General features: G+C 39.2%; 1 protein-coding gene across 1 annotated transcript in view; it reads left to right on the plus strand.

Moving 5' to 3' along the window:
- The window catches only part of SCFD1 (sec1 family domain containing 1), a 124,500-nt gene extending 111,385 nt beyond the window's left edge, over positions 1 to 13,115 (plus strand). The window contains exons 23-25 of the mRNA XM_073348922.1: positions 326 to 391; positions 11,501 to 11,569; positions 12,874 to 13,115. Of these exons, the coding sequence (XP_073205023.1) occupies positions 326 to 391; positions 11,501 to 11,569; positions 12,874 to 12,897 (159 nt within the window). The 3' untranslated portion in view covers positions 12,898 to 13,115. The remainder of the gene's footprint in view (positions 1 to 325; positions 392 to 11,500; positions 11,570 to 12,873) is intronic.
- The last annotated feature ends 11,012 nt before the right edge of the window (positions 13,116 to 24,127 follow it).

Raw genomic sequence — 24,127 nt, forward strand, 5'->3', positions numbered from 1 at the left:
ATTAGATAAGGAAAATTGTACAGCCCTGTTTTGTGTTCTAAGCCAGTAGTTTTCTGTCCCCTAAATTATAGTAATTGCAGTATTGGTAATTCAAGTAATATCCTTAGTAATAGATCCTTTAAGCAGAATTCAGTTTGTAAGATTCACAAGCTGCCCAAATTATTTATTGCTTCATTGTTTGTTTGCTTTTGAAATCTCCATGTAAAAAAAGGGTGCTGTTTAATAAATCTGATTTATGTCTCATTTTTTTATTAAACTCCATATACTATATAGGAATTTGATTGCATATTCTAATTATCTCCTCTTCTATGTGTTTGTGTTTTAGGCAATTGTTTTTGTAGTTGGAGGAGGCAACTACATTGAATATCAAAATCTTGTTGACTACATAAAGGTTAAGTACATTTTGCCAATTATATCCTGTAATTAATTGATTATAATTAATTCTAGCCTATGTAACTTATCTTTTCAATCTTGTAGGAGTTTGTTATATTAAGTTCACCTGGAATGCTTATGTTTATACACGATGTGAAAAAAATTATGTAGAAAAATGATATCAATAGCAAATTTGGGTTTTGGTCTTGAAATGGTGAATGCATATAAGCTCTGACTGCAGTTTTATTACCACTAAACTTGCAGTATAGCTGAGAATTAGCTCATTCTACATTCCTCATTGTTTCACCTTAGAGTAGTGTTTTACATAATAGAGAAATTGAGATCTGTAAATGTAGATGAGATGAATTGATCATTAACCTCATTTCTCTTTGCTGTTCAGAAGCAAGGAAAAAGTATTTTCTAGATAAAATGTTGACCTCATCACTCTTTACAGCTGAAAAGGCTCAAAGAGTAACTGTAATTGTAGAGGAATTACTCAAATATACACTGCAGACAATGTTGTCAAGAGTTCTTCTCAACTGACTGTTGACCATCATCACGGATGCTTTGAGTCACAGTGTAGTTTTCATTTGCAATACATCACTACTAAAATAATATTTGAGGCCTAGTAATTGTCAGAAATATTTAGGGAACAGAGATCTTTATACATAACTGTATTGCCCTGTCAATAGCTTTAATACTGTCAGCTTTGCTAGTCACTAGGAAATATGAAGATCTAGGTAAAAGACCCTGAATTATATGTTTCGTCTCTAAGGTGCCACAAGTACTCCTTTTCTTTTTTCCTGAATTATATGAAATCGTCATATAATATGGTTGGAATACTCTGTGTAGGACATATCCAATCCCCATCGCATTTGATGCTATTTCACAACATTGTTTGATAAATTTGGATTGGTAGTAGTTAAATAAAGCAGTTGTAGCCACCTGTGAGTAAAGATTAGATGCTACTCAGGAATCTTCTTCATTAACTTTAATCTGCATGCATCAAAAGCTCTTATTAGCAAACTGCTCTGCACTTGTAGTCTACTCAGAGCAGGGTCTGCAGATAATGGCATCTTGTTTTACAATAGCCTCATTTTGGTGTGACAGTTTCTAATGCTGAATATATTGCAAACACCAAACAGGCTGTTGAAATACACATGAGGATTAACAGTATAGCAGTAAGTGTGGTGACAGCCCACCTTGAAAGAGTCTTCACTAAAAAATGTATTGAAGTAATTTACCTAGAAAGCTTTATTGGATTGTTTGTATGATTGTGTGCAAGCAACATGACATTTGGCTTTGCCAAAGAACAAACTGTATAGTATAGGAGTGCTTTCCATCTGTACTATATGCTGCAAAGACATGAACTAGCTTCCAGTTGCTTGAGGTTGGAAAAGAGAAATTTTTAAAAAAGTAAAAGTACTGGTTCATGTTGGACTTGCTGGAATACAGGCAATGCTGTTGAATGTGCATCTCAAATGGACAAGTTGTGTCCCACAAGTTGTTGAGAAACAAGCACCAAAACAGCTAATCTTTGGTGAACTAATTGGTGGTGAATGGAGATAAGGTGAATAAAGGAAATATTTTGAAGACACTAAAAAGAATGTCAGGATACTGTAAACGATAATTATAAGAAATGGCAAATGAAGCTATTTGAGGATACTTCATCTTTGCAGTGAAGAGCCTGGACTCCTTCAGAAGGTTAGCAAGGTGGTTCTTTGTGGTATAATGTAAACTTAACTGACTCATTTTACATAATACGTCTTGAATTGGCAAAGCAGATCTTTAGGACTCAGCCCAGTCACTTTCTGCAGAACTAGAGTACAGTAGTGATTAGTTTACCAAAACACTGTGTTCAAGGCTTTCTTCTCAAAAAGAAGCTAGAAACTAGTTTTCAAATAAAAGCTGAGATTCTCCTATACATTTCTACTTACCTCAAATCAAGGGGAGGAGGTGCCACAAATAGGGGTTTTGCTCTGAAGGCTTTGAAAGAAAATGAACTATGTATATTTTCCTCTTAGCTGATTGCTGAAGCCCAGCTAATACCAAAACTGCCAGGCCAACTACTGCTGCCAATCACTTGAAGGATTTGGGAGCAGTTGCTTCCCTGAGAGGTTGCTTCTTTGGAACCATGCTTAAGTTAGTCTGGTGAGAGGATTGGGCTGCTGGCAGAAACTTAGTTTTAGACACTTCAGTTTAAAGCATTAAAGGGGAACCAACTCAAGTGAAGATCACCACAAATGCTCTCAGACACTATTCTGTATGGTTAGCAAATGAAAATGTGTTAAAGAGCAATCAGGCTTCTTGAAAGATAGAGTAGATTCTTAGAGATACACAGCTGGTATATCAATCCACAGATCCTGTACCCCAGAAAAAAGACAATGTTGGAATTACCTGCACTGTACACATTTATCTGTTGAGTACCCCCAGACGTGTCGGAATAAAGTTGCAGGCTAATTAAACCAGTGGTTCTCAAACAGTTGTACACAAGACAAATCAGACTCCTGAAAGTGGTACGGTAGTCTGGAAAGGTTGAGAGCCCCTGAATTAAACCACATCCAGTGTCTCCTGTCCTCCCTTCAGCATAGCCAGACAAGGATTGTTCCTGTCTGAGGAAAGGATAGCTTTGCCTCTCTCATCTTCTGATTTGCCTATAGCAGCATTTACTAAGCTTCAAAAGAAGGTTAAAATCAGCCCTCAGGGATTAAAGAGAATCACAGTAATCTGATGCATATATGGAAATGGAAGAAAAGGTTGCATAAGGTTAATAGGCATAAACACAGCATTTTCCCTAGTATCTTTTTCAACTCCATAAAAAGGCAACTTGTGTTTTCTGTTGTAAAACTTTCTGGTCATAGGCTCTGCAGATCACTAGTCTTGATGATCTATTTAAAAGACAAAATTTTGTGCATTGGGTATTAGTAATAAAGCTCTTAGTCTTAAGCCATTTTAAGGTACTGTATCCCTGTTTACAAGACTGAATGGCATTAAGTTGAAGTCCTTAACTCTGTCAAATAGTATGCTGTATCACAGGAGATTTAGATCCAGTGTAGTTGGAGAACTGAAGGATGACAGTTCTGTTTCATGGCAACTTTGGAGGTTTTGAAATGTTTCATTCTGCACTGGAATGAAAACAAAGCCTTTTGTTTGTTTTTGAAAAAGCAGAATTGTTGAAATGTCCATTTCTCAGTCAAAATATGAACTGTTTGGTAAGGTGTGGATGAGGTCTGGTGTTGAGGGCACTGGTTTGGGATGTGGGAGACTCAGGTTTAAGTCCCTGAACCTGCCTGATTCAGGGTTTTTCATCCTAGATTAATCAGACAGAGCAGGGACTTTGAACAGGGTCTCCCATATCCCAGGCTAGTACCCTAAACATGAGTCTATGGAATGGGCCTCTGTATCTCTACCTATCCAACAAAAACTTCATCAAAACTGATATGTCTGTGTGAAAAATTTCGGCTTTGATGGATCAGCATACAGTACGACAAAACTTTATTTTGCTGAAAATATTCTGATTAGCTCTACTGTATGTTCATTCAAACAGCTGTTGCATTGCTAAATACATAGTGTGTTTAAAGAACTACAGCCAGACTCAAGTTGAACAAAATTAGGAGTAAATTTTCCAAATTGCACTTGCACAATTACCCATGTGTATACATGTCTTATTTAAGGTTCTCTGAATGCAAAACAAATGAAGTTACACAAGCAGTTTAGTGTCTATGCAAATTAGACCTCAAATAGTCACACTTGCTGTTACAGTTTTGAAAATTTTGACCCTAATATTTTGTTAGAATGTTATTCAAATCCTGCATAAATACCATTTATTTCTTAGAATCCTATTCAAATCCTGCATAAATACCATTTATTTCTTTCCAGTCATTCCAAATTGTCTTTGTAAATGGAAGTATTATTCTCTAAGACTTTCTTCTTCTACTCTTCTGTCTGAGTCATTCATTGATACTTCAATCTAATATTTATAGAATCAGAACTCATCAGCACGGAAGAAATGTTGATGTCCCAAACCCAGGACTGTGGCACCACTGGCAACATGACAACTGTAATTTTAAACAAGTGTGTTTTGAGGTGGTTCTTTGGCTAGATGCAGACGTGTATTCGAAGTAGATGTTTGCACACTGGAGCCTTTTGTCCAGCAGGACCCGCAGAGGTGAGGCACTCACACCTCATGCTTGTAGCTTGCCTATAAGAGGCAGCGCTGCCTCGACCCCACTCAGTTCCTTCTTACCTCCTGTCAGGTATAGTCGGAGCTCTGTGAGGCTGTTGCTACAACCTCACAAATTTGTAGCCTCATACAGGATCATTGCTGCACCCTGCTCCAGTGATCAGCTCTCTGTACCTTGTGGCATGGCTGCTGCATGGCTTAGAGAGGAGGAAGGGTGTTGTTTGGAGGCTGTCCAACAGGTCCTACTAAACAGCAGGAAACCTTCCACTAGAATGACCTACAGGGCAAAGTGGAAGAGATTTTCTGCATGGTCCTTGGCCCATCAGTCCCATCCAATGGAGACTTCCATCCAGGACATTCTGTAGCACCTTTAGGAATTGGGCCAAATATTGGCATTTCATCCCCGTATCCAGGGGAAATCTGTTTTCTCCAATGCAATGGTGACAAAATTCCTGAGAGCTCTCCTCCGCCTGCTTACTCCAGTCAGAAAGCTGCCCCCCTTGTGGGACCTGAACATGGTTTTAGCAGCTATAATGGGGCCTCCATTTGAGCCCCTTGCTTCCTGCCTGCTGCCCCTCTTGTCTCAGAAGACTGCATTCTTGATAGCTTTTACCTCTGCCAGGGGGGTATAAGAGTTGTAGGTCCTGATGGTCGGGCAGTTCTCCAGGGACAAGGTGATGCTTCAGCCACACCAAAGTTTGTATCCAAGGTGGTATCTCAGTTCACCTGAACCAAGTGATGTATTTACCAGTATTTTTCCCCAATTTGCATTAGAATCATAGAATATCAGGGTTGGAAAGGACCTCAGGAGGTCATCTAGTCCAACCCCCTGCTCAAAGCAGGACGGATCCCCAATTAAATCATCCCATCCAGAGCTTTGTCAAGCCTGACCTTAAAAACTTCTAAGGAAGGAGATTCCACCACTTCCCTAGGTAACGCATTCCAGTGTTTCACCACCCTCCTAGTGAAAAAGGTTTTCCTAATATCCAACCTAAATCTCCCACACTGCAACTTGAGACCATTACTCCTTGTTCTGTCATCCGCTACCACTGAGAACAGTCTAGAGCCATCCTCTTTGGAACCCCCTTTCAGGTAGTTGAAAGCAGCTATCAAATCCCCCCTCATTCTTCTCTTCCGTAGACTAAACATCCCCAGTTCCCTCAGCCTCTCTTCATAACTCATGTGTTCCAGTCTCCTAATCATTTTTGTTGCCCTCTGCTGGACTCTTTCCAATTTTTCCACATGCTTCTTGTAGTGTGGGGCCCAAAACTGGACACAGTACTCCACATGAGGCCTCACCAATGGCCTCCATACGCTAGATGTTAGATACTGTCTATCCTTGCATCTGAACAGTTTCATGTTTCGTCTCATAGATATTTTTATTTATCTGACATATTTAGGTCAGAAGGGACCATTATGATCATCTAGTCTGACCTCCTGCACAATGCAGGCCACAGAATTTCACCCACCACTCCTACAAAAAAAAACCTCACACCTATATCTGTGCTATTGAAGTCCTCAAATCGTAGTTTAAAGACTTCAAGGAGCAGAGAATCCTCCAGCAAGTGACCCATGCCCCATGCTACAGAGGAAGGTGAAAAACCTCCAGGGCCTCTTCCAATCTGCCCTGGAGGAAAATTCCTTCCCAACCCCAAATATGGCGATCAGCTAAACCCTGAGCATATGGGCAAGATTCATCAGCCAGATACTACAGAAAATTCTTTCCTGGGTAACTCGGATCTCACCCCATCTAATAGCCCATCACAGGCCATTGGGCCTATTTACCATGAATATTTAATTACCAAAACCATGTTATCCCATCATACCATCTCCTCCATAAACTTATCGAGTTTAATCTTAAAGCCAGATAGATTTTTTGCCCCCACTGCTTCCCTTGGAAGGCTATTCCAAAACTTCACTCCTCTGATGGTTAAAAACCTTCGTCTAATTTCTAGTCTAAATTTCCTAGTGGCCAGTTTATATCCATTTGTTCTTGTGTCCACATTGGTACTGAGCTTAAATAATTCCTCTCCCTCTCCAGTATTTATCCCTCTGATATATTTATAGAGAGCAATCATATCTCCCCTCAACCTTCTTTTAGTTAGGCTAAACAAGCCAAGCTCCCTGAGTCTCCTTTCATAAGACAAGTTTTCCATTCCTCGGATCATCCTAGTAGCCCTTCTCTGTACCTGTTCCAGTTTGAATTCATCCTTCTTAAACATGGGAGTCCAGAACTGCACATAGTATTCCAGGTGAGGTCTCACCAGTGCCTTGTATAACGGTACTAAAACCTCCTTATCCCTACTGGAAATACCTCTCCTGATGCATCCCAAGACCGCATTAGCTTTTTTCACAGCCATATCATATTGGCGGCTCATAGTCATCCTATGATTAACCAATACTCCAAGGTCCTTTTCCCCTTCCGTTACTTCTAATTGATACGTCCCTAGCTTATAACTACAATTTTGTTATTAATCCCTAAATGCATGACCTTACACTTCTCACTATTAAATTTCATCCTATTACTATTTCTCCAGTTTACAAGGTCATCCAGATCCTCCTGTAGGGTATCCCTGTCCTTCTCTAAATTGGCAATACCTCCCAGCTTTGTATCATCCGCAAACTTTATTAGCACACTCCCACTTTTTGTGCCAAGGTCAGTAATAAAAAGATTAAATAAGATTGGTCCCAAAACCGATCCTTGAGGAACTCCACTGGTAACCTCCCTCCAGCCTGACAGTTCACCTTTCAGTAGGACCCGTTGTAGTCTCCCCTTTAACCAATTCCTTATCCACCTTTCAATTTTCCTATTGATCCCCATCTTATCCAATTTAACTAATAATTCCCCATGTGGCACAGTATCAAATGCCTTACTAAAATCTAGGTAAATTAGATCCACTACGTTTCCTTTGTCTAAAAAATCTATTACTTTCTCAAGGAAGGAGATCAGGTTGGTTTGGCACGATCTACCTTTTGTAAAACCATGTTGTATTTTGTCCCATTTACCATTGACTTCAATGTCCTTAACTACCTTCTCCTTCAAAATTTTTTCCAAGACCTTGCATACTACAGATGTCAAACTAACAGGCCTATAATTACCCGGATCACCTTTTTTCCCTTTCTTAAAAATAGAAACTATGTTAGCAATTCTCCAATCATACGGTACAACCCCTGAGTTTACAGATTCATTAAAAATTCTTGCTAATGGGCTTGCAATTTCTTGTGCCAATTCCTTTAATATTCTTGGATGAAGATTATCTGGGCCCCCCGATTTAGTCCCATTAAGCTGTTTGAGTTTCGCTTCTACCTCAAATATAGTAATGTCTACCTCCATATCCTCATTCCCATTTATCATGCTACCATTATCCCTAAGATCCTCTTTAGTCTTATTAAAGACTGAGGCAAAGTATTTGTTTAGATATTGGGCCATGCCTAAATTATCCTTGACCTCCACTCCATCCTCAGTGTTTAGCGGTCCCACTTCTTCTTTCTTTGTTTTCTTCTTATTTATATGACTACAGAACCTTTTACTATTGGTTTTAATTCCCTTTGCAAGGTCCAACTCTACTTGACTTTTAGCCTGTCTCACTTTATCCCTACGTGTTCTGACCTCAATAAGGTAGCTTTCCTTGCTGATCCCTCCCTTCTTCCACTCCCTATATGATTTCTGCTTTTTCTTAATCACCTCTCTGAGATGCTTGCTCATCCAGCTTGATCTACAACTCCTGCCTATGAATTTTTTCCCCTTACTTGGGATGCAGGCTTCCGATAGCTTCTGCAGCTTTGATTTAAAATAATCCCAGGCCTCCTCTACCTTTAGATCCATAAATTCTTCAGTCCAATCCACTTCCCTAACTAATTTCCTTAATTTTTGAAAGTCAGCCCTTTTGAAATCAAAAACCCTAGCTGCAGATTTATTTTTATTACTCCTTCCATTCAGTTTGAACTGAATTAGCTCATGATCACTTGAGCCAAGATTATCCCCTACAACCATTTCTTCTATGAGGTCCTCACTACTCACCAAAACCAAATCTAAAATGGCATCCCCTCTAGTTGGTTCAGCAACTACTTGGTGAAGGAATCCATCAGCTATCGCATCTAGGAAAATGTGAGCCCTATTATTATTACTAGCACTCGTCCTCCAGTCTATATCTGGGAAGTTAAAGTCTCCCATGATCACAGTTTCCATTAGTATTTACTTCATCAAAAACATTAAAGAGGGCTCTACCCATATCCAAATTAGATCCCGGCAGTCTATAGCACACCCCAAGCACTATCCCAGGGGAGGCTCTAATAGTTTTCTTCCCCAATTTAATTTTTGCCCAGACGGACTCAGTCATATCCATTTCATCGCTTCTTATTTTTTTACATTCTATCTCATCATTGATATACAGTGCTACTCCACCACCTTTACCTTTATTTCTGTCTTTCCTAAACAGCACATACCCTTCAATACCTGTAGCCCAGTCATGACGACTATTCCACCAGGTCTCTGTTCTCCCTATAATGTCTGGTTTCACTTCCTCCAGCAGTAGCTCTAGTTCCTCCATTTTGTTACCTAGGCTCCTCGCATTAGTGTACAAACATCTTAATTTTTGCTGTTTGGCCTCAGTCACATTCTGTACCCTATTAGGCACGGTCATTTTATTACCAGTATAACCTATTAGACTGGTATCTACACTGCCCTTCCTCCTACCCACGGCTGTATCCTTTCTTACTTCATTTTCTTTCCTCTCAATGCTAAATTCTGGCGGGGAGATTACCTGGACATCTCCCAACCATCTCCCCCTAATGCCTCATCTGTTTATATCATATTCGGACCACACAAAGGGACAGGCAGTCTCTGCGCAGAACGTCGCTAGATGGACAACGTTTTGCATCAAGTGTACATATGAGATGGCCTTGGCTATGCCTCTTCAGCGGATACGGATGCATTTGATGAGACCACAAGCAACATCTGTGGCATTCCTTAATGGCATTTCCATATTGGACATTTGTAGTGTGGCCACGTGGTTGTCTGTACACACATTTATGGACCATTATGCAATCACTGCTTCTTCCAGAACAGACGCTAATATCAGAAGAGCAGTCCTTGCTTAGGTAGACTCTGGACATTCAGTGCAAAGGAACTGAGGGGGGGTCAGCGTGGCACTGCCTCATATAGCCAGGGGAGGGGCTACAGGCATGAGTGCCACCCTTCTATGGGTACTGCTAGGCAAAAGACTCTGGCGCACGCACACTCCTACTTGGAATACACGTCTACATCACATCTATCACATCTCAAAGAACCGCAGTTACAACAAGTAGCCGTTTTATTTGAAAGCTAGATCAAAAGCACTAAACTCACAGGTATTGTAGTTCTCTATGGAACAGAAACAACACAGGGTAGAAGCCGTGCAAATTTCCTTGCAGTGCTTCACCAATGATCCACAACTCTTCCTTCTTAGAGACTATATCTGGAGTAATCAGTTCTCCAGAGCTATTAATCTTTTATTCTCTAGTAAGAATGCCCTTTTTGGAAATGTTTATGATGTGGGCATTTGTCTATAAGGAACCGTGTTGAGACCCAAACTCATCTCAAAAAAGCCACCAAACTGCTTTCAAATAACAATAAATTTGATGACAATGTCAGTGATCAGACTAGTGAGCTATATTTCAGCTAATGACATAGTTTAAAAGGTTCTTCATTCCATTATATTCGTTACTATAAGACTTGCAGTACCCCCAAAGAAAGAGACATGCAAATACACATTGAATGCCCAGTGTCTTTAACTAGTTAACTCTCTCTGGAAGACATATTTTGTTATCTCCCTGTCTTTAAAAAAAACATAAAATGTTTTAGCAAGGTGCCAGGCTGCCTCCTCCCTAAGGTTTGGCACACCACTCTTTCTTCAGACAGCCAGTGTAGACCTACATGTTTTCGTAGGTGGCAAACAACATTTTGAGGTGAACCCCTCCTCCTCGTCACTGTAAATAGGATATAAAGTGAGAAAAAGCAAAATAACATCAACACAGTTATTTAAAAATACTGGAGGATCTCAAATCTGCACTTGTGGGTCTAGTTTTTGAAGGGATTTGGTTAACAGTTTAATACTGGAAATATTTTCTCTTTGTTTCTATATTTCGTATATATTTTATATTAGCATTTTGGAGGTGAAAAAATCAGATGATTTTTCAGACTTAGAAACTATGAGGAAAATATTGCTGGAACAAAAACAATTTATAGTCGCTGCAATTTGAAAATTTTTTATCCAAAGTTACTGTATTTAAATGAGCAAGACTTGTGTAGTAGATTGGCATAAGTGTGGTGCCTCTGGTTTTGGGTAAAGGATTTTATCGTCAATGTATTATGGTATTAGACTTTTCCCTGTCATGCAATGGGCTGTAGATTGGGGGTTTTAGGCTGTACTGTAATACAAATAATAATGCATTGCTACCATTCCTATAATATTATAAAACAAGGATGTATGTTTTTTCTGTGGGAGCTTGGGAGGAAGCCCTTCGGATGGAGATTTTATATCCTTTTAAAAGTTGTAACAAAGGATTGGCAATTAGATTCTGAGCTCGTCTGTATGGGAGGCTGGTCCTGATTAATTGGTCCTGATTAATTAATTAGGGTGCTTTAAATTCACACCCTACCTTAACCCAAATTAATTTCCCAGTTTAGACAGCCCTCTATTGATTTACGTGTGTGAAGAATGCCTCATTTTTCACTGCTTTCTGACTTTGTCCCATCATTTCCGCATTTCTTCCACTTAATCAGCATTGTTTATTTTCTTGTGAGGCATTTACTTTTCCTACCTTGATCAGCAACATATGTTTTATACTAGAAGAACAAGTTCCTCAAATGATTTTGACTGCTAAAGTTGTTGTTTTGTACACAACTAGTTAATCACCCACGTTGTTTTATTAAAACTGATCTCTCCTTATCTTTTCTTTGCACAGGGCAAACAAGGCAAACATGTCTTATATGGCTGCAGTGAACTTTTTAATGCTGCACAGTTTATAAAACAGGTAAGTTACCACTAATATCATTTTAAATTTTCAGTATTTTGAGTTAATTGCCTTAATATCCCATTGCTGATTTTGTTGGATTCAGTTGTAGAAAGTGAACTATTTTAAACACTTAAACGCAAATTGAAATATAGATCAACTGGTAAAAGTAAAAAAAAAACTTCTAATAAAATTTAAGAAGCCTGAGTTGTAAATGTGTATTTAGCAAGTACACATATAACAGATTAATATGGTTTGTAATTAAGTATGCTTTAATTAAATGTCTCTGAATAACATAAACTGTTATGGAGAAGAGGGATTGATTTCACAGAACTCTTCCAAATTCGCATGTCAATCCATATTATCTGTTGAAATACCCCAAGAGGGTAAACACCTCATCTGACACTGTTTTGAAAGCTTTGGCTTAAGCTTTGCACATTTAGGTTTTGTCTATACTACCAGGGTAAGTCGACCTAAGTTACACTACTCCAGCTACGTGAATAACGTAACTGGAGTCAACATAGCTTAGTTCGATTTACCGCGGTGTCTATACCTTGCTGTGTCGACAGGAGACGCTCTCCCATCAACTTACTTTACTCTTCTCATTCCGGTGGAGTACCAGAGTTGACCAGAGAGTGCTCTGCAGTCGATTTAGCAGGTCTTTACTAGACCTGTTAAATTGACTCCCGGTGCATCAATCGCAGCAGCGTGCCTGACCTTGAGAGTGCTACACCCATGAACTGCAGTGGGAGTTGCAGGTCCCCCATACCTTTTGGAATAAGCCCTTAAATGACAGTGAGACTTAATTAACAATAATATCAATTTCTCCGCACTCCTTTCCAACGATGTACAACTGCTCAGCCTAGTTGACATTGTTGAGCATTTCTTAGCACTTCAGTGCCTCCCATCACCTATATTTCTTCCTTTGTTAGTCATTTCATGGTAGTTAAAGCAAATCAATTGGTATTTAAATACATCTGGCACAACTAAGCACATTCTTACCGCATAGGGATGAGAGTACTTAGTGTACACTATTAAGCCGACAGCTCTGTACTCAACTGTATGACTATAGATTTTTCTTTTTATGAAAGATTGGTTTTTTTAGTAGACATTCCAGAGCTATTCATTTTTATTGTACTTTCAGGAAAAAATAAACCAATGCTTTTTATACTTTACATTTTTCTCTTAACTAGCATGCTTTTATTTGTAAACAGCAACCAAATATTGTGACAAAACCAAAAATTTGCGCTTTAAACTGAATTATTGGGCTAAAAAATAATACTGGCAATGTGATTTTTTTTTCTTTTGTCTCTCTTTGTATTTAGCTGTCCCAACTTGGGCAGAAATAGGACTGAAAAACACCATTATTTGAAACTACCTGGCAATTTGGAAGTGTGAAGAAAAACATCATGACAACAATCAGCTGACACCTTCATATCTATAACCTTGTTATAACATTAAAACTTAAACCGTTCCATTAATCTGATAATTTTGAAGGAAGGCCTGTACTTAACATAGTATATACGAATAACAAAATTACATTTCAGAAAATAAAACTTAATCTATATTCTGTCTGCTGCTACATTTCTGTGGTTGGTGCATTTTACATTTTCAGATTGCAAATGTGTGTAATTGTGGTATGTCTGGGACTTCAGTGCAGTAGAAAGTGTAGTATATGCAAGGCCTACATGCAGATAATAGTATTTATCAGGTACCATATGTATTCCTTAGTTCTTGTTACAGTAATTGACACAACCATTTTAAACAAAAATTCAAAAATTAAGAGAAAATTGCTTTAACTTATAGAAATATGTTCTCCTCTTGAAAGCCAGACTATCTTTGTTAGAAAATGGAAGAAGACAAAACTGCATTTTTAGGCCTGTATGCTTATCAGCGGAAAATTCCAGTAACAATGCCACAAGACTAGGAAATAGCAAAAATCATAAGAACCTCATGGATATGTTTTGTAGAACCCAAATTAATTTTTCAGAACCAGTTATAAATGATAATTGTTTTAAATGTTTTTAAGCATTTCATAAGAACATAAGAATTGCCATAGTGAATCAGATCAGTGGTCCATCTGGACTACCTTCCCTCTCCTACAGTGGCCTGAATCAGATATTTCAGAAGAAGGTGCAACAAGCTCTGCAGAAAATGGTTATGTCATAAATCTACCCTACACAAAGTTTGTGTTTCTAACCTGTGATAGAGATCAGTTTGTGCCCTGAAATATGTGAATTTATAAAACTGTAATATTTCTTCTTATAACTTCAGATATTCTTGTCATCCATATAAATACCCAGTTCTTTTTTTTAATTTTAGACTCAATATTTTGTACCAAAGGGTTCTGCTGGTTAATTGTGCCTTGTATAAAAAATAGGGCTGTTGATTAATTGCAGTTAACTCATGTGATTAACTCAAAAAAATTAATGGCAGTTAAAAAAATTAATCATGATTAAACGGTTTTAATTGCACTGTTAAACAATAGAGTACCGATTGAAATTTATTAAATATTTGTGGAAAATTTTCTACATTTTCAAATATATTGATTTCAATTACAACACAGAATACAAAGTGTACAGTGCTCATTTTATATTATTATATTTGCTTACAAATATTTGCACTGTAAAAATAACAGAGTTTTTTTCAGTTCACCTCATACAAGTACTGTACTGCAGTCTCTCTTTTGTGAAAGTGCAATTTACAAATATAAATTTTTTTTTGTTACGTAACTCCACTCCAAAACAAAACAATGTAAAACTTTAGAACCTACAAGTCTACTCAGTCCTACTTCTTATTCAGCCAGTCGCTAAGACAAACAAGTTCGTTTACATTTACAGGAGATAATGCTGCCCGCTTCAAATTTACAAAGTCACCTGAAAATGAAAACAGGCATTCACGTGGCAGTTTTGTAGCCAGACTTGCAAGGTATTTACCTGCCAGATGTGCTAAACATTCATATTTCCCTCATCGTTCGGCCACCATTCCAGAGGACATGCTTTCATGCTGATGACGCTCATTAAAAGAAAATGTGTTATTTAAATTTGTGACTGCACACCTTGGGGGAGAATTGTATGTCTCTGGCTCTGTTTTACCCACAGTCTGCTGTTTATTTCGTGTTATAACAGTCTCGGATGATGACCCAGCATACGTTGTTCATTTTAAGAACACTTTCACTGCAGATTTGACAAAATGCAAAGAAGGTACCAATATGAGATTTCTAAAGATAGCTACAGCACTCGACCCAAGATTTAAGAATCTGAAGTGCCTTCCAAAATCTGAGAAGGATGAGGTGTGGAGCATGCTTTCAGAAATCTTGAAGGACCAACACTCCAATGTGGAAACTACAGAACCCGAACCACCAAAAATGAAAATGGACCTTCTGCTGGTGGCATCTGATTAAGATGACGAAAATGAACATGCATTGGTCCGCACTGCTTTGGATTGTTATTGAGCAAAACCCATCATCAGCATGGACACATGTACTCTGGAATGGTGGTTGAAGCATGAAGGGACATATGAATCTTTAGCACATCTGGCACTTAAATATCTTCTGACACCGCTACAACCGTCCCAAGTGAATGCCTGTTCTCGCTTTCAGGTGACATTGTAAACAAGAAGCGAGCAGCATTATCTCCTGTAAATGTAAACAAACTTATTTGAGCGATTGGCTGAACAAGAAGTAGGACTGAGTGGACTTGTAGGCTCTAAAGTTTTCCATCATTTTATTTTTGAATGCAGTTATTTTTTGTACATAATTACATTTTGTACATAATTTTGTACATTTTAAATTCCACTTTCATGATAAAGATTGCACTACTGTATTTGTATTAGGTGAATTGAAAAATACTATTTCATTTGTGTTTTACAAAGCAAATATTTGTAATATAAAATGAGCACTGTACACTTTGTATTCTGCTGTAATTGAAATCAAAGTATTTGAAAATATAGAAAACATCCAAAAGTATTTAAATAAATGGTATTTGGTTATTGTTTAACAGCGTGATTAATCAAGATTAATTTTTAATCGTGTGATTAATCGAGATTTTTAATTGCTTGACAACCCTAGTAAAAATGTTTCATTTTATCATTTTTTAACGACACCCTTCAGTTTCACTGAATGTCCCCTTTTTCGTGTGTTATGAGAGAGGATGAATGGAAAATACCAATTTACTGTCTCTAGGCCATTCATTGTTTTGTATAATTTTAGGATGTCCCTTCTGGAAGGTAAGCAGTCCCACTCTTTTCAGTTTCTTGTCATATGGGCGCTTTCCCATGCTTCTAATCATTCTTATAAGATTCATGACCTCTTGGGTGCCTACTTACTTCCCATCTGCCATCTACAGAAGCCTTCATTATAGGCAGAAGCTTATTTCTTTTTTCCCACAGATATCTTCAGGGTTTATAGTGTGCCTTTGTTCCATCTTTTGCTTTGCCAGGTAGTCCTGTATTTCCTTGTTTGTAAGTAGCCCCAGCTACAAGTCTCTTTATGTCTGTGCACGGTCTTCGCTAATCAGTTTTTCAGAAGCCTTCATTGCAGTTCACTTGGCTGTTTAAGATTCTGAAAATTTTTACAGCTGTTAACCTGCCCATTCATCTGCCTGCCCAGTCAAAATTTCAGCATGAAACTGGTAGAATCCATGGTCCTCTTAACTCACATTTATCTTTTTTGCATGATCATTAAATGTGTAACTGTTTTTTTGGGATATTGTAGCAGAAACTGTTTCAAATGTAACTTCTAAATGAACACTAAAACAAAATCACAGTACAGCTCTTAATGCTTTGTAAGTCTAAAATTGAAATACATTATAATTATAGCACTTTATGATGGATGCTGGTTCAGGGGATTTTTTTTAATGCAAATTTCTCAGGTGGACTTAGCCAGAGAGTACACAGGGGAGTTTCTTAACTAGAGCAGCCCTGTAATGGCTGGATTAATATTGCCACTTCCCCAAAATAGTATACCTCTACAGGAGGTGAGTCTCAGCCTGCCCTATTTAGAGAAATGAATGCTCTCTGACCAAATCAGTACAGTTTGAGAGGAGAACATTTCTTCAAATGAAATAATTACACAACATACCAAAAGGGAGGTTCTAACTTCCTGAAAAAGTGAAATTCTTTGGGGGAAAGGAAGCAACTATCTCACATGTGTGTTGTGTGTGCACACATACATATTTTAATATTTTTATTTAAGAACTATGAGATTCTGTGATTCATTGCTTTAATGATTGGAATATTTCAGGGTGCTTCTTCCCACAACCTTTGAATTTTTCAACTACCTTCTTTTGTAACATTAATTTTGTTCAAAGGGAAATCCTTTTCTGATACCAGTGAATTCTTAGAAATCCCCACACAAGTAATGCATTTCATCTACTCCTTAAAACATGAGTACAAAGTAGTACAGGAAAACAAATGCATCATTTAGTGCCATTTTATCCATAGGAAATATTGGAAATAAAAATCAACATATGCACTCTTTCATTTTCTCAACTCAGCAGTCTGTCTAATACAGGGGCAGGCAAACTTTTTGGCCTGAGGGCACATCGGGTTTTGGAAATTGTATGGAGGGCCGGTTAGGGGAAGCTGTGCCCCCACCCCCTATCTGCCCCCCCGACAGGCCCCCCCAGGACTCCTGCCCCATCCACACACACCCTGTCCCCTGACCGCCCCCGGAACCCCTGCACCTGACTGCCCCCCACTTCCCCATCCAACCCCCCCCACTTCCTGACTGCCCCTCTGGGACACCTGCCCCCATTCAACCTCTCACCCCACCAGCTCCCTGTCCTCTGACTGCTCCAACCCCATCCACACCCCCGCCCCCTGACCACCATCCCAAACTCCCCTGCCCTCTATCCAACCCCCTCCCCCCCCCGCTCCCTGCCACCTTACTGCACAGCACAGCACAGAGCACCGGTGGCTGGCAGTGCTACAGCCGCACGGCCCAGAGTGTTGCCCGGCCGCCCAGGGCGGTGTAGTGTAGTAAATTGCTCTCCGTAACTGCTACCCATAGCACACTCCTACACGGAGCAGTTTAGTACACTACACTGGCAGCATGGCGCGCTGAGGCTGCGGGGGAGGAGGAACAGTGGGGGAGGGACCAGGAGCTCAGGGGCCGGGCAGGAGGGTCCCACGGGTCGGATGCGGCCTGCGAGCAGTAGTTTGCCCACCTCTGGTCTAGTACCGGTAACTACTGGCACTCCCCATCTTAAAAAAAAACTCTGTTTCATTCCAATTTTTATACTAACCTCATCCGAAGTGAGGGATAGCTCAGTGGTTTGAGCACTGGCCTGCTAAACCCAGGCTTGTGAGTTCAATCCTTGAGGGGACGACTTAGGGATCTGGGGCAAAATTTGGGGATTGGTCCTGCTCTGAGCAGGGGGTTGGACTAGATGACCTCATGAGGTCCCTTCCAACCCTGATATTCTATGTTTCTACTTAGGCGCCTAAAGTATATGAGCACCAGTAGTGCATAGAGCAACATGACTAACATCTGTTATAAAAAGAAAAGGAGGACTTGTGGCACCTTAGAGACTAACCAATTTATTTGAGCATAAGCTTTCGTGAGCTACAGCTCACTTCATCGGATGCATACTATGGAAAATACATCCGATGAAATGCATCCGATGAAGTGAGCTGTAGCTCACGAAAGCTTATGCTCAAATAAATTGATTAGTCTCTAAGGTGCCACAAGTCCTCCTTTTCTTTTTGTGAATACAGACTAACACGGCTGTTACTCTGGAACATCTGTTATGTGTATCTCATCCTTGCTCTCATTCTCTATCCAGAGGGGAAATTGCACGTGCAGGTTTTGTTTGTTCGTCTGTTTTTAATAAATTATATCTATGCTGTGCTATGTGTTTATACTAGTGAAGATTAGTGAAAACGAGGTCAAAGTAGTACATCTGGCACCTGGAATGGAAGGGAGTGAGTTCTGAGGTAGTTCTTAATTCCTGTGGGAGTTTGTTCCAAAATCTTGGGCCAGCCTTTAAGAAAGCTCCATTTCCTGCACAGGTGAGCTTTGCCCTTCTGGTGAAATACTTGAGTGCTTGAGAAGCAATGTTGTTGACCACATATTTCATCCCAGCTCTTTTGGCAATTTCTTAGCTATCCTGAGCACCTTGAGGAAAAAAGGACCAACATCTTGAATGGACACACTATTCTATAGGAAGACAGTGTAATGAGCAGAGGATAACTCAGGCTCACTGTAGCCCAGATTGCTGAGGCTATGTGCTTCTGCATCCAACAGTAACTGGAGTGTCCTGATAGCTGAGGGTTTCATGCAGAAGTAGATGTGGTTGTGTTCAAGCCAGGACGTGTATAATGGAGCCTGGGTGATGTGGCTGACAAAGAGCATTATCCGTGAATGCTGTTATGTGAGCACTTAGCATCAGCAAGGAATCCAGGAGTACTCCTAAACTGTGGACTGAACTGACCAATTGTGGGTGTGTATATTCAGAGGACACTGCACTGTTACTGCAAAATGCCTTCCATTGTCAAGCAGCACAAACTCTGCTGTTTGCTTGGGTTCAGTGTCAAATGTATGGGCTTGAATCTGGTTAAGACTGTTTTCAATTTTAATATGTGCCAGGTGGCTTTTCTTACGGATTTCAAAGTTTGTTCAATATTTAAAGCACAGTTTAGGCAGATTTAGTTCCATTTCACATGTTCTGGAGTTATGTATTGCTCCATGTGTGATTCACATTGTCATTTTTTTCTGGTTAACTTGGGTTAACCAAGTTAACCAAGCTTTCACAACCAAATTTACCATTCCTTATAATTACCACCCCTTTTTGCAGGCCAAATTGAGTCTGATTACCCTCTGCTACACCTCTTCAATTTTTGCAAAGTCCTTTCCACAGTGCAGTGACTAGTACTGTATAAAGCATTATAGTTGTGCTTCCACTTGTTACATCCACTGCTCTCATACCTTTTTATCTCTCATGCAACCTTATAAATTCTGATTTCTCTTTGGTTGCTCACTGGGATTAATAGAAATCAACCATATGGGATATCTTATTGTGTCATCTGTTCTCTCCTTAACTTGTTTCTCTCGCTTGTAAAATAATAATAATAATAATTAATAATAAACAACGTTTCAAAAAGGGAGAATGTTTAAATCTTTAGACATGGGACATATTGTCAAATACTCAGTAAAATTCATTTGCTATCTTCCAAGCATCTAGAGGCTCCTTAAAGCTTTGCTGTATGTACTTCGTCATTTGCTACTTGAGCAGTGCATATATTTTATTATTAAATAAAGCTTTAATATATTTCTAAATAAATGTATAGTTCCCGCACAACACACACAGTTTGATTTTCATGTTTGATACATTCCATACCTCATATTTTGTGTCAGCATCAAAACAAAGTACAATAGAGTCTCAGAATTACAAACATGTCAGGAATGGAGGTCGTTCATAACTCTGAAATGTTCATGACTGAACAAAATGTTATGGTTCTTTCAAAAGTTTATAACTGAACATTGACTTAATACAGCTTTCAGTCTTTACTATGCAGAAGAAAAATGCAGCTTTTAACCATCTTAACTTAAATGAAACAAGCACTGAAACAGTTTTCTTACCTTGTCAAATCTTTTTTTAAACTTTTCCTTTATATTTTTTTTAGTAGTTTATGTTTAGCACAGTACTGTACAGTATTTGCTTTTTGTTTGTTTGTTTTCGTGACTGTTGCTACCTGATTGTGTACTTCCAGCTCCAAAGGACCGGTCAATTCGTAACACTGGTGTTCATAACACTGAGATTCTACTGTATTTCACTGGGGCATCTCTTTGTGAAAATTCCTACAGCATTCACTGGTCCTTTCTACCATCACTGGAATATTACATGTTCCTGTTAAGTGGCCTTTCTCCAAAAGAGATCAGCAGTAGAAAAGGAATGCAAGAGATCATGCAGGAAAATCTTTAGCAGGACTGTCTCCTCTGTCATTCTAGGGGCCATTGAGGTTAAGAGAAAGCACAAGCTCCTTGGCAAAGTCAGTCAGTTTTCATCCAGTGACCTTGTCCTTTACAGTCTCAAAGCCCTTTATGTAAAAGACAGATTTGGGCCATGTGTGGATCAGACCCTGAGACTTTAAACCAAGTATCCCAGCACTTTTGATGCTGCTAATTATGCTGATGCTGAGTGGCAGCTGAGGCTCAGTAGATGGTAGAGCACTGTCTTACCTCCTTGCTCAGCTTCCTTTTTTGCACTTCCCACATAGTTGCTCCTGCTGTCTTACTAAAGAAGTAACTATCCTAGTCTTGCTAAAGAAGAGTCAAAGACGTTCTGTGAGACACTTATTTAAAAGAGAGCCAGAGAAATAGTTGCATCTACGACTGTGTTTTCTGAATCAGAACTTTCCAGAAGGTGAGAGAGTGGTGCTGATGGACAGCTCCAGCTTATTGCACAGTAACAAGTCTGGTTTTGCTGTCTCAGAGGATTGGGAAACCATCATTGGGGTTTACTTGCTCACGCTAGGTAAGTGAAAAGCAAATTCAGGCTGTGTTTCAAATTTTATTTTCTGTTCTTTGCTCTGAAGAGAGATGTGCAGTCGGCTCATCATGAGTGTGGAAAATCGGAATACCTGTGTCTTCTCCAGGGTAAAGTTGAATCTTATGTATGTTTAGAAATTGCAGTTACTTAAAAACAAAGGAAATGGACTTTACTTACCATAATGCTTGTATATTTGTTATGCAAAGACTAATTCACAGTTTGACACTGATCGTTTATTTACTTTTTGTTGCTGCTGCTGCAGCTGTTATACTTTGTTGAAGATATTTCAGGTTAATTTATCATTATAAAAATCCAGCTAAAAATAAATGAGAAATTGGTAGCTTTCAGAAAGAGTCTAGATTTAAAACATGAATTGAATAATGTAAAATGGAAACTGGAATTGGGGTAGGGTGGGAAATGAAAAGTGAAGACCAGTTCTCTACATACATGCCCTTTATAGCATAGTACTACACCATCCTAAGGAATTCACAACGATACAATCAACATTTCTTTCTTTCCCTTAGAATTAGAAGATGTCAACTCCAGGAATTGTTCCACATTATTTGTAACAATCTGAGTAGATTATCAAAAACATCTGCTCTTTTTTGTCCAAAATACAAACCGCAAACTTACAACGCTGTTAAAAGGAAAAAGATCTTTGTTTATTGTTATAGATATGAATCAAATATTTTTGATACTGAAAGCCCTACTACTAAAGCTGAATTAAGTAGTTTTTACATTCTGTTTCAATTATATATAATAAATGATAGCTATGTGCATGAATGGTTTCATAAAATAGCAAACACAAACCTACTTTAATTCATGGAGTGAGTGAAAATCACAGCAAATTTAACAGGATTTTGAGACTATGAATAATACACAGGACAACTCCCTGTCTCCTTCCTTCATATACTGAATGAAGAAATCTATTCATAGTCTTTAGACATACATTTTTTTATCAAATTAGTTTACTTTTATATTTTAACTTCACATGGTCTATAATAGTGAATTGGAATTGTAGGATATTGTCTAACTTGTGAAAAAAATACTTTCACATCTGGAATATGTGTGAAGCCATTTTTTCCATCATGCCTCCCCCGGGCCAAATATGACTGAGTTGGACTCGAAATAACCTTGAGAAGGCCTTTTAGAATCTTAATTAACTTTGACCAGCCCTGTTTTGATTCTGGAGACTCTATGCCTATAACTTATGTTCCCTAGAGCTGCTTCTACCTAGCCTAGCCATGTTTACTTTTTTACTGTAGTCTGTTTTCATGACCAAGGTTTGTGTCGAGGCTATTAATATGGCTTCACTGGTTTCCTTAAACAGAGTCATGCTAGGGACATGATCTCTAAAGAAGTTTATTAATTTTTGAAGTCCAAAACTGGAACAGTTTTGACAGTCACTTGATCGGGTTTGGGAGAATCATACTTTGGCCATTATTCTTTAATACACTTTGCAAGCAACAGCAAACAGACAATTTCCAGTTTATGGAAGCCAGTATCTTCTGCAAAAATACATAATACATGCCTAAAGATTTGGATTTAACTGCCAGCTGATAATGAGGCAAGACTAAAAATATACCCTTCCTAAAACCCCAACAGTTTCAGACACGGCTAGAATATGGTATATAGAATCATAGAATCACAGAATAACAGAGTTGGAAGGGACCTCTGGAGGCCATCTAGTCCAACCCCCTGCCCAGAGCAGGACCAATCCCAACTAAATCATCCCAGCCAGGGCTTTGTCAAGCCTGACCTTAAAAACTTCTAAGGAAGGGGATTCCACCACCTCTCTAGGTAACGCATTCCAGTGTTTCACCACCCTCCTAGTGAAAAAGTTTTTCCTAATATCCAACCTAAACCTCCCCCACTGCAACTTGAGATCATTACTCCTTGTCCTGTCATCTGCTATCACTGAGAATAGTCTAGAGCCATCCTCTTTGGAACCCCCTTTCAGGTAGTTGAAAGGAGCTATCAAATCCCCCCTCATTCTTCTCTTCCGTAGACTAAACAATCCCAGTTCCCTTAGCCTCTCCTCATAATTCATGTGTTCCAGTCCCCTAATCATTTTTGTTGCCCTTCACTGGACTCTCTCCAATTTCTCCACATCCTTCTTGTAGTGTGGGGCCCAAAACTGGACACAGTACTCCAGATGAGGCCTCACCAGTGTCGAATAGAGGGGGACAATCATGTCCCTCGATCTGCTGGCAATGCCCCTACTTATACACCCCAAAATGCCTTTGGCCTTCTTGGCAACAAGGGCACACTGTTGACTCATATCCAGCTTCTCGTCCACTGTCACCCCTAGGTCCTTCCCTGCAGAACTGCTGCCTAGCCATTCTGTCCTAGTCTGTAGCGGTGCATTGGATTCTTCCGTCCTAAGTGCAGAACTCTGCACTTGTCCTTGTTGAACCTCATCAGATTTCTTTTGGCCTAATCCTCCAATTTGTCTAGGTCCCTCTGTATCCTATCCCTACCCTCCAGAAATGGGTCACCAGAAATCATGTGGGGTTACCCATTATTTCTGGACTGCAAAGAGCTGAGAAGTTGACCCCCTTTTCTCATATAAACAACCACCTCTCAAAGTTGCAATATATTTTGAGATTCTCATGGAACATTCCAGGTGTTGTGCAATAGCAATTCTGGCTGTGGGTCAGAGTGTAAAAACCTGTTCTGTGTATTCAAAAGCCCAATTCATTTTGGTCAAACTTCTAGAAACCCTTTTCTCTTTGTATTTTGGGAGAGTGACGGTCCATTCTAGATGTTTCAGCCTGATGGAAAGGCTTCTTGTGCTGTTTCTAGATTCCTCATAAACTGATTAAAGTGGCTTTGATTCTTTCATTGAGGTTAGATATGTGGAAAGCCCATTCGGGGTATTTTGCAGTGCTGAGTCTCCAGGTAGTTCCAGGTTATGGAAAGCCCATTAAGTACTGGAAACTCCTCTCTGAGTATTTCATTGTTACAAAAGAGCTGTTTTAGTAGCAGTGAATTCTCTGCCCCAAAACGGCAGAAATCAGAAAGACAATGGCAGTTTTCTGATTTTTTTCTGTTCCTTAATTCCTGGGCAAGGTCTGATCAACTGCTA

This window comes from Lepidochelys kempii, chromosome 6, assembly GCF_965140265.1.
Source record: "Lepidochelys kempii isolate rLepKem1 chromosome 6, rLepKem1.hap2, whole genome shotgun sequence".
Classification (NCBI taxonomy): domain Eukaryota; kingdom Metazoa; phylum Chordata; order Testudines; family Cheloniidae; genus Lepidochelys; species Lepidochelys kempii.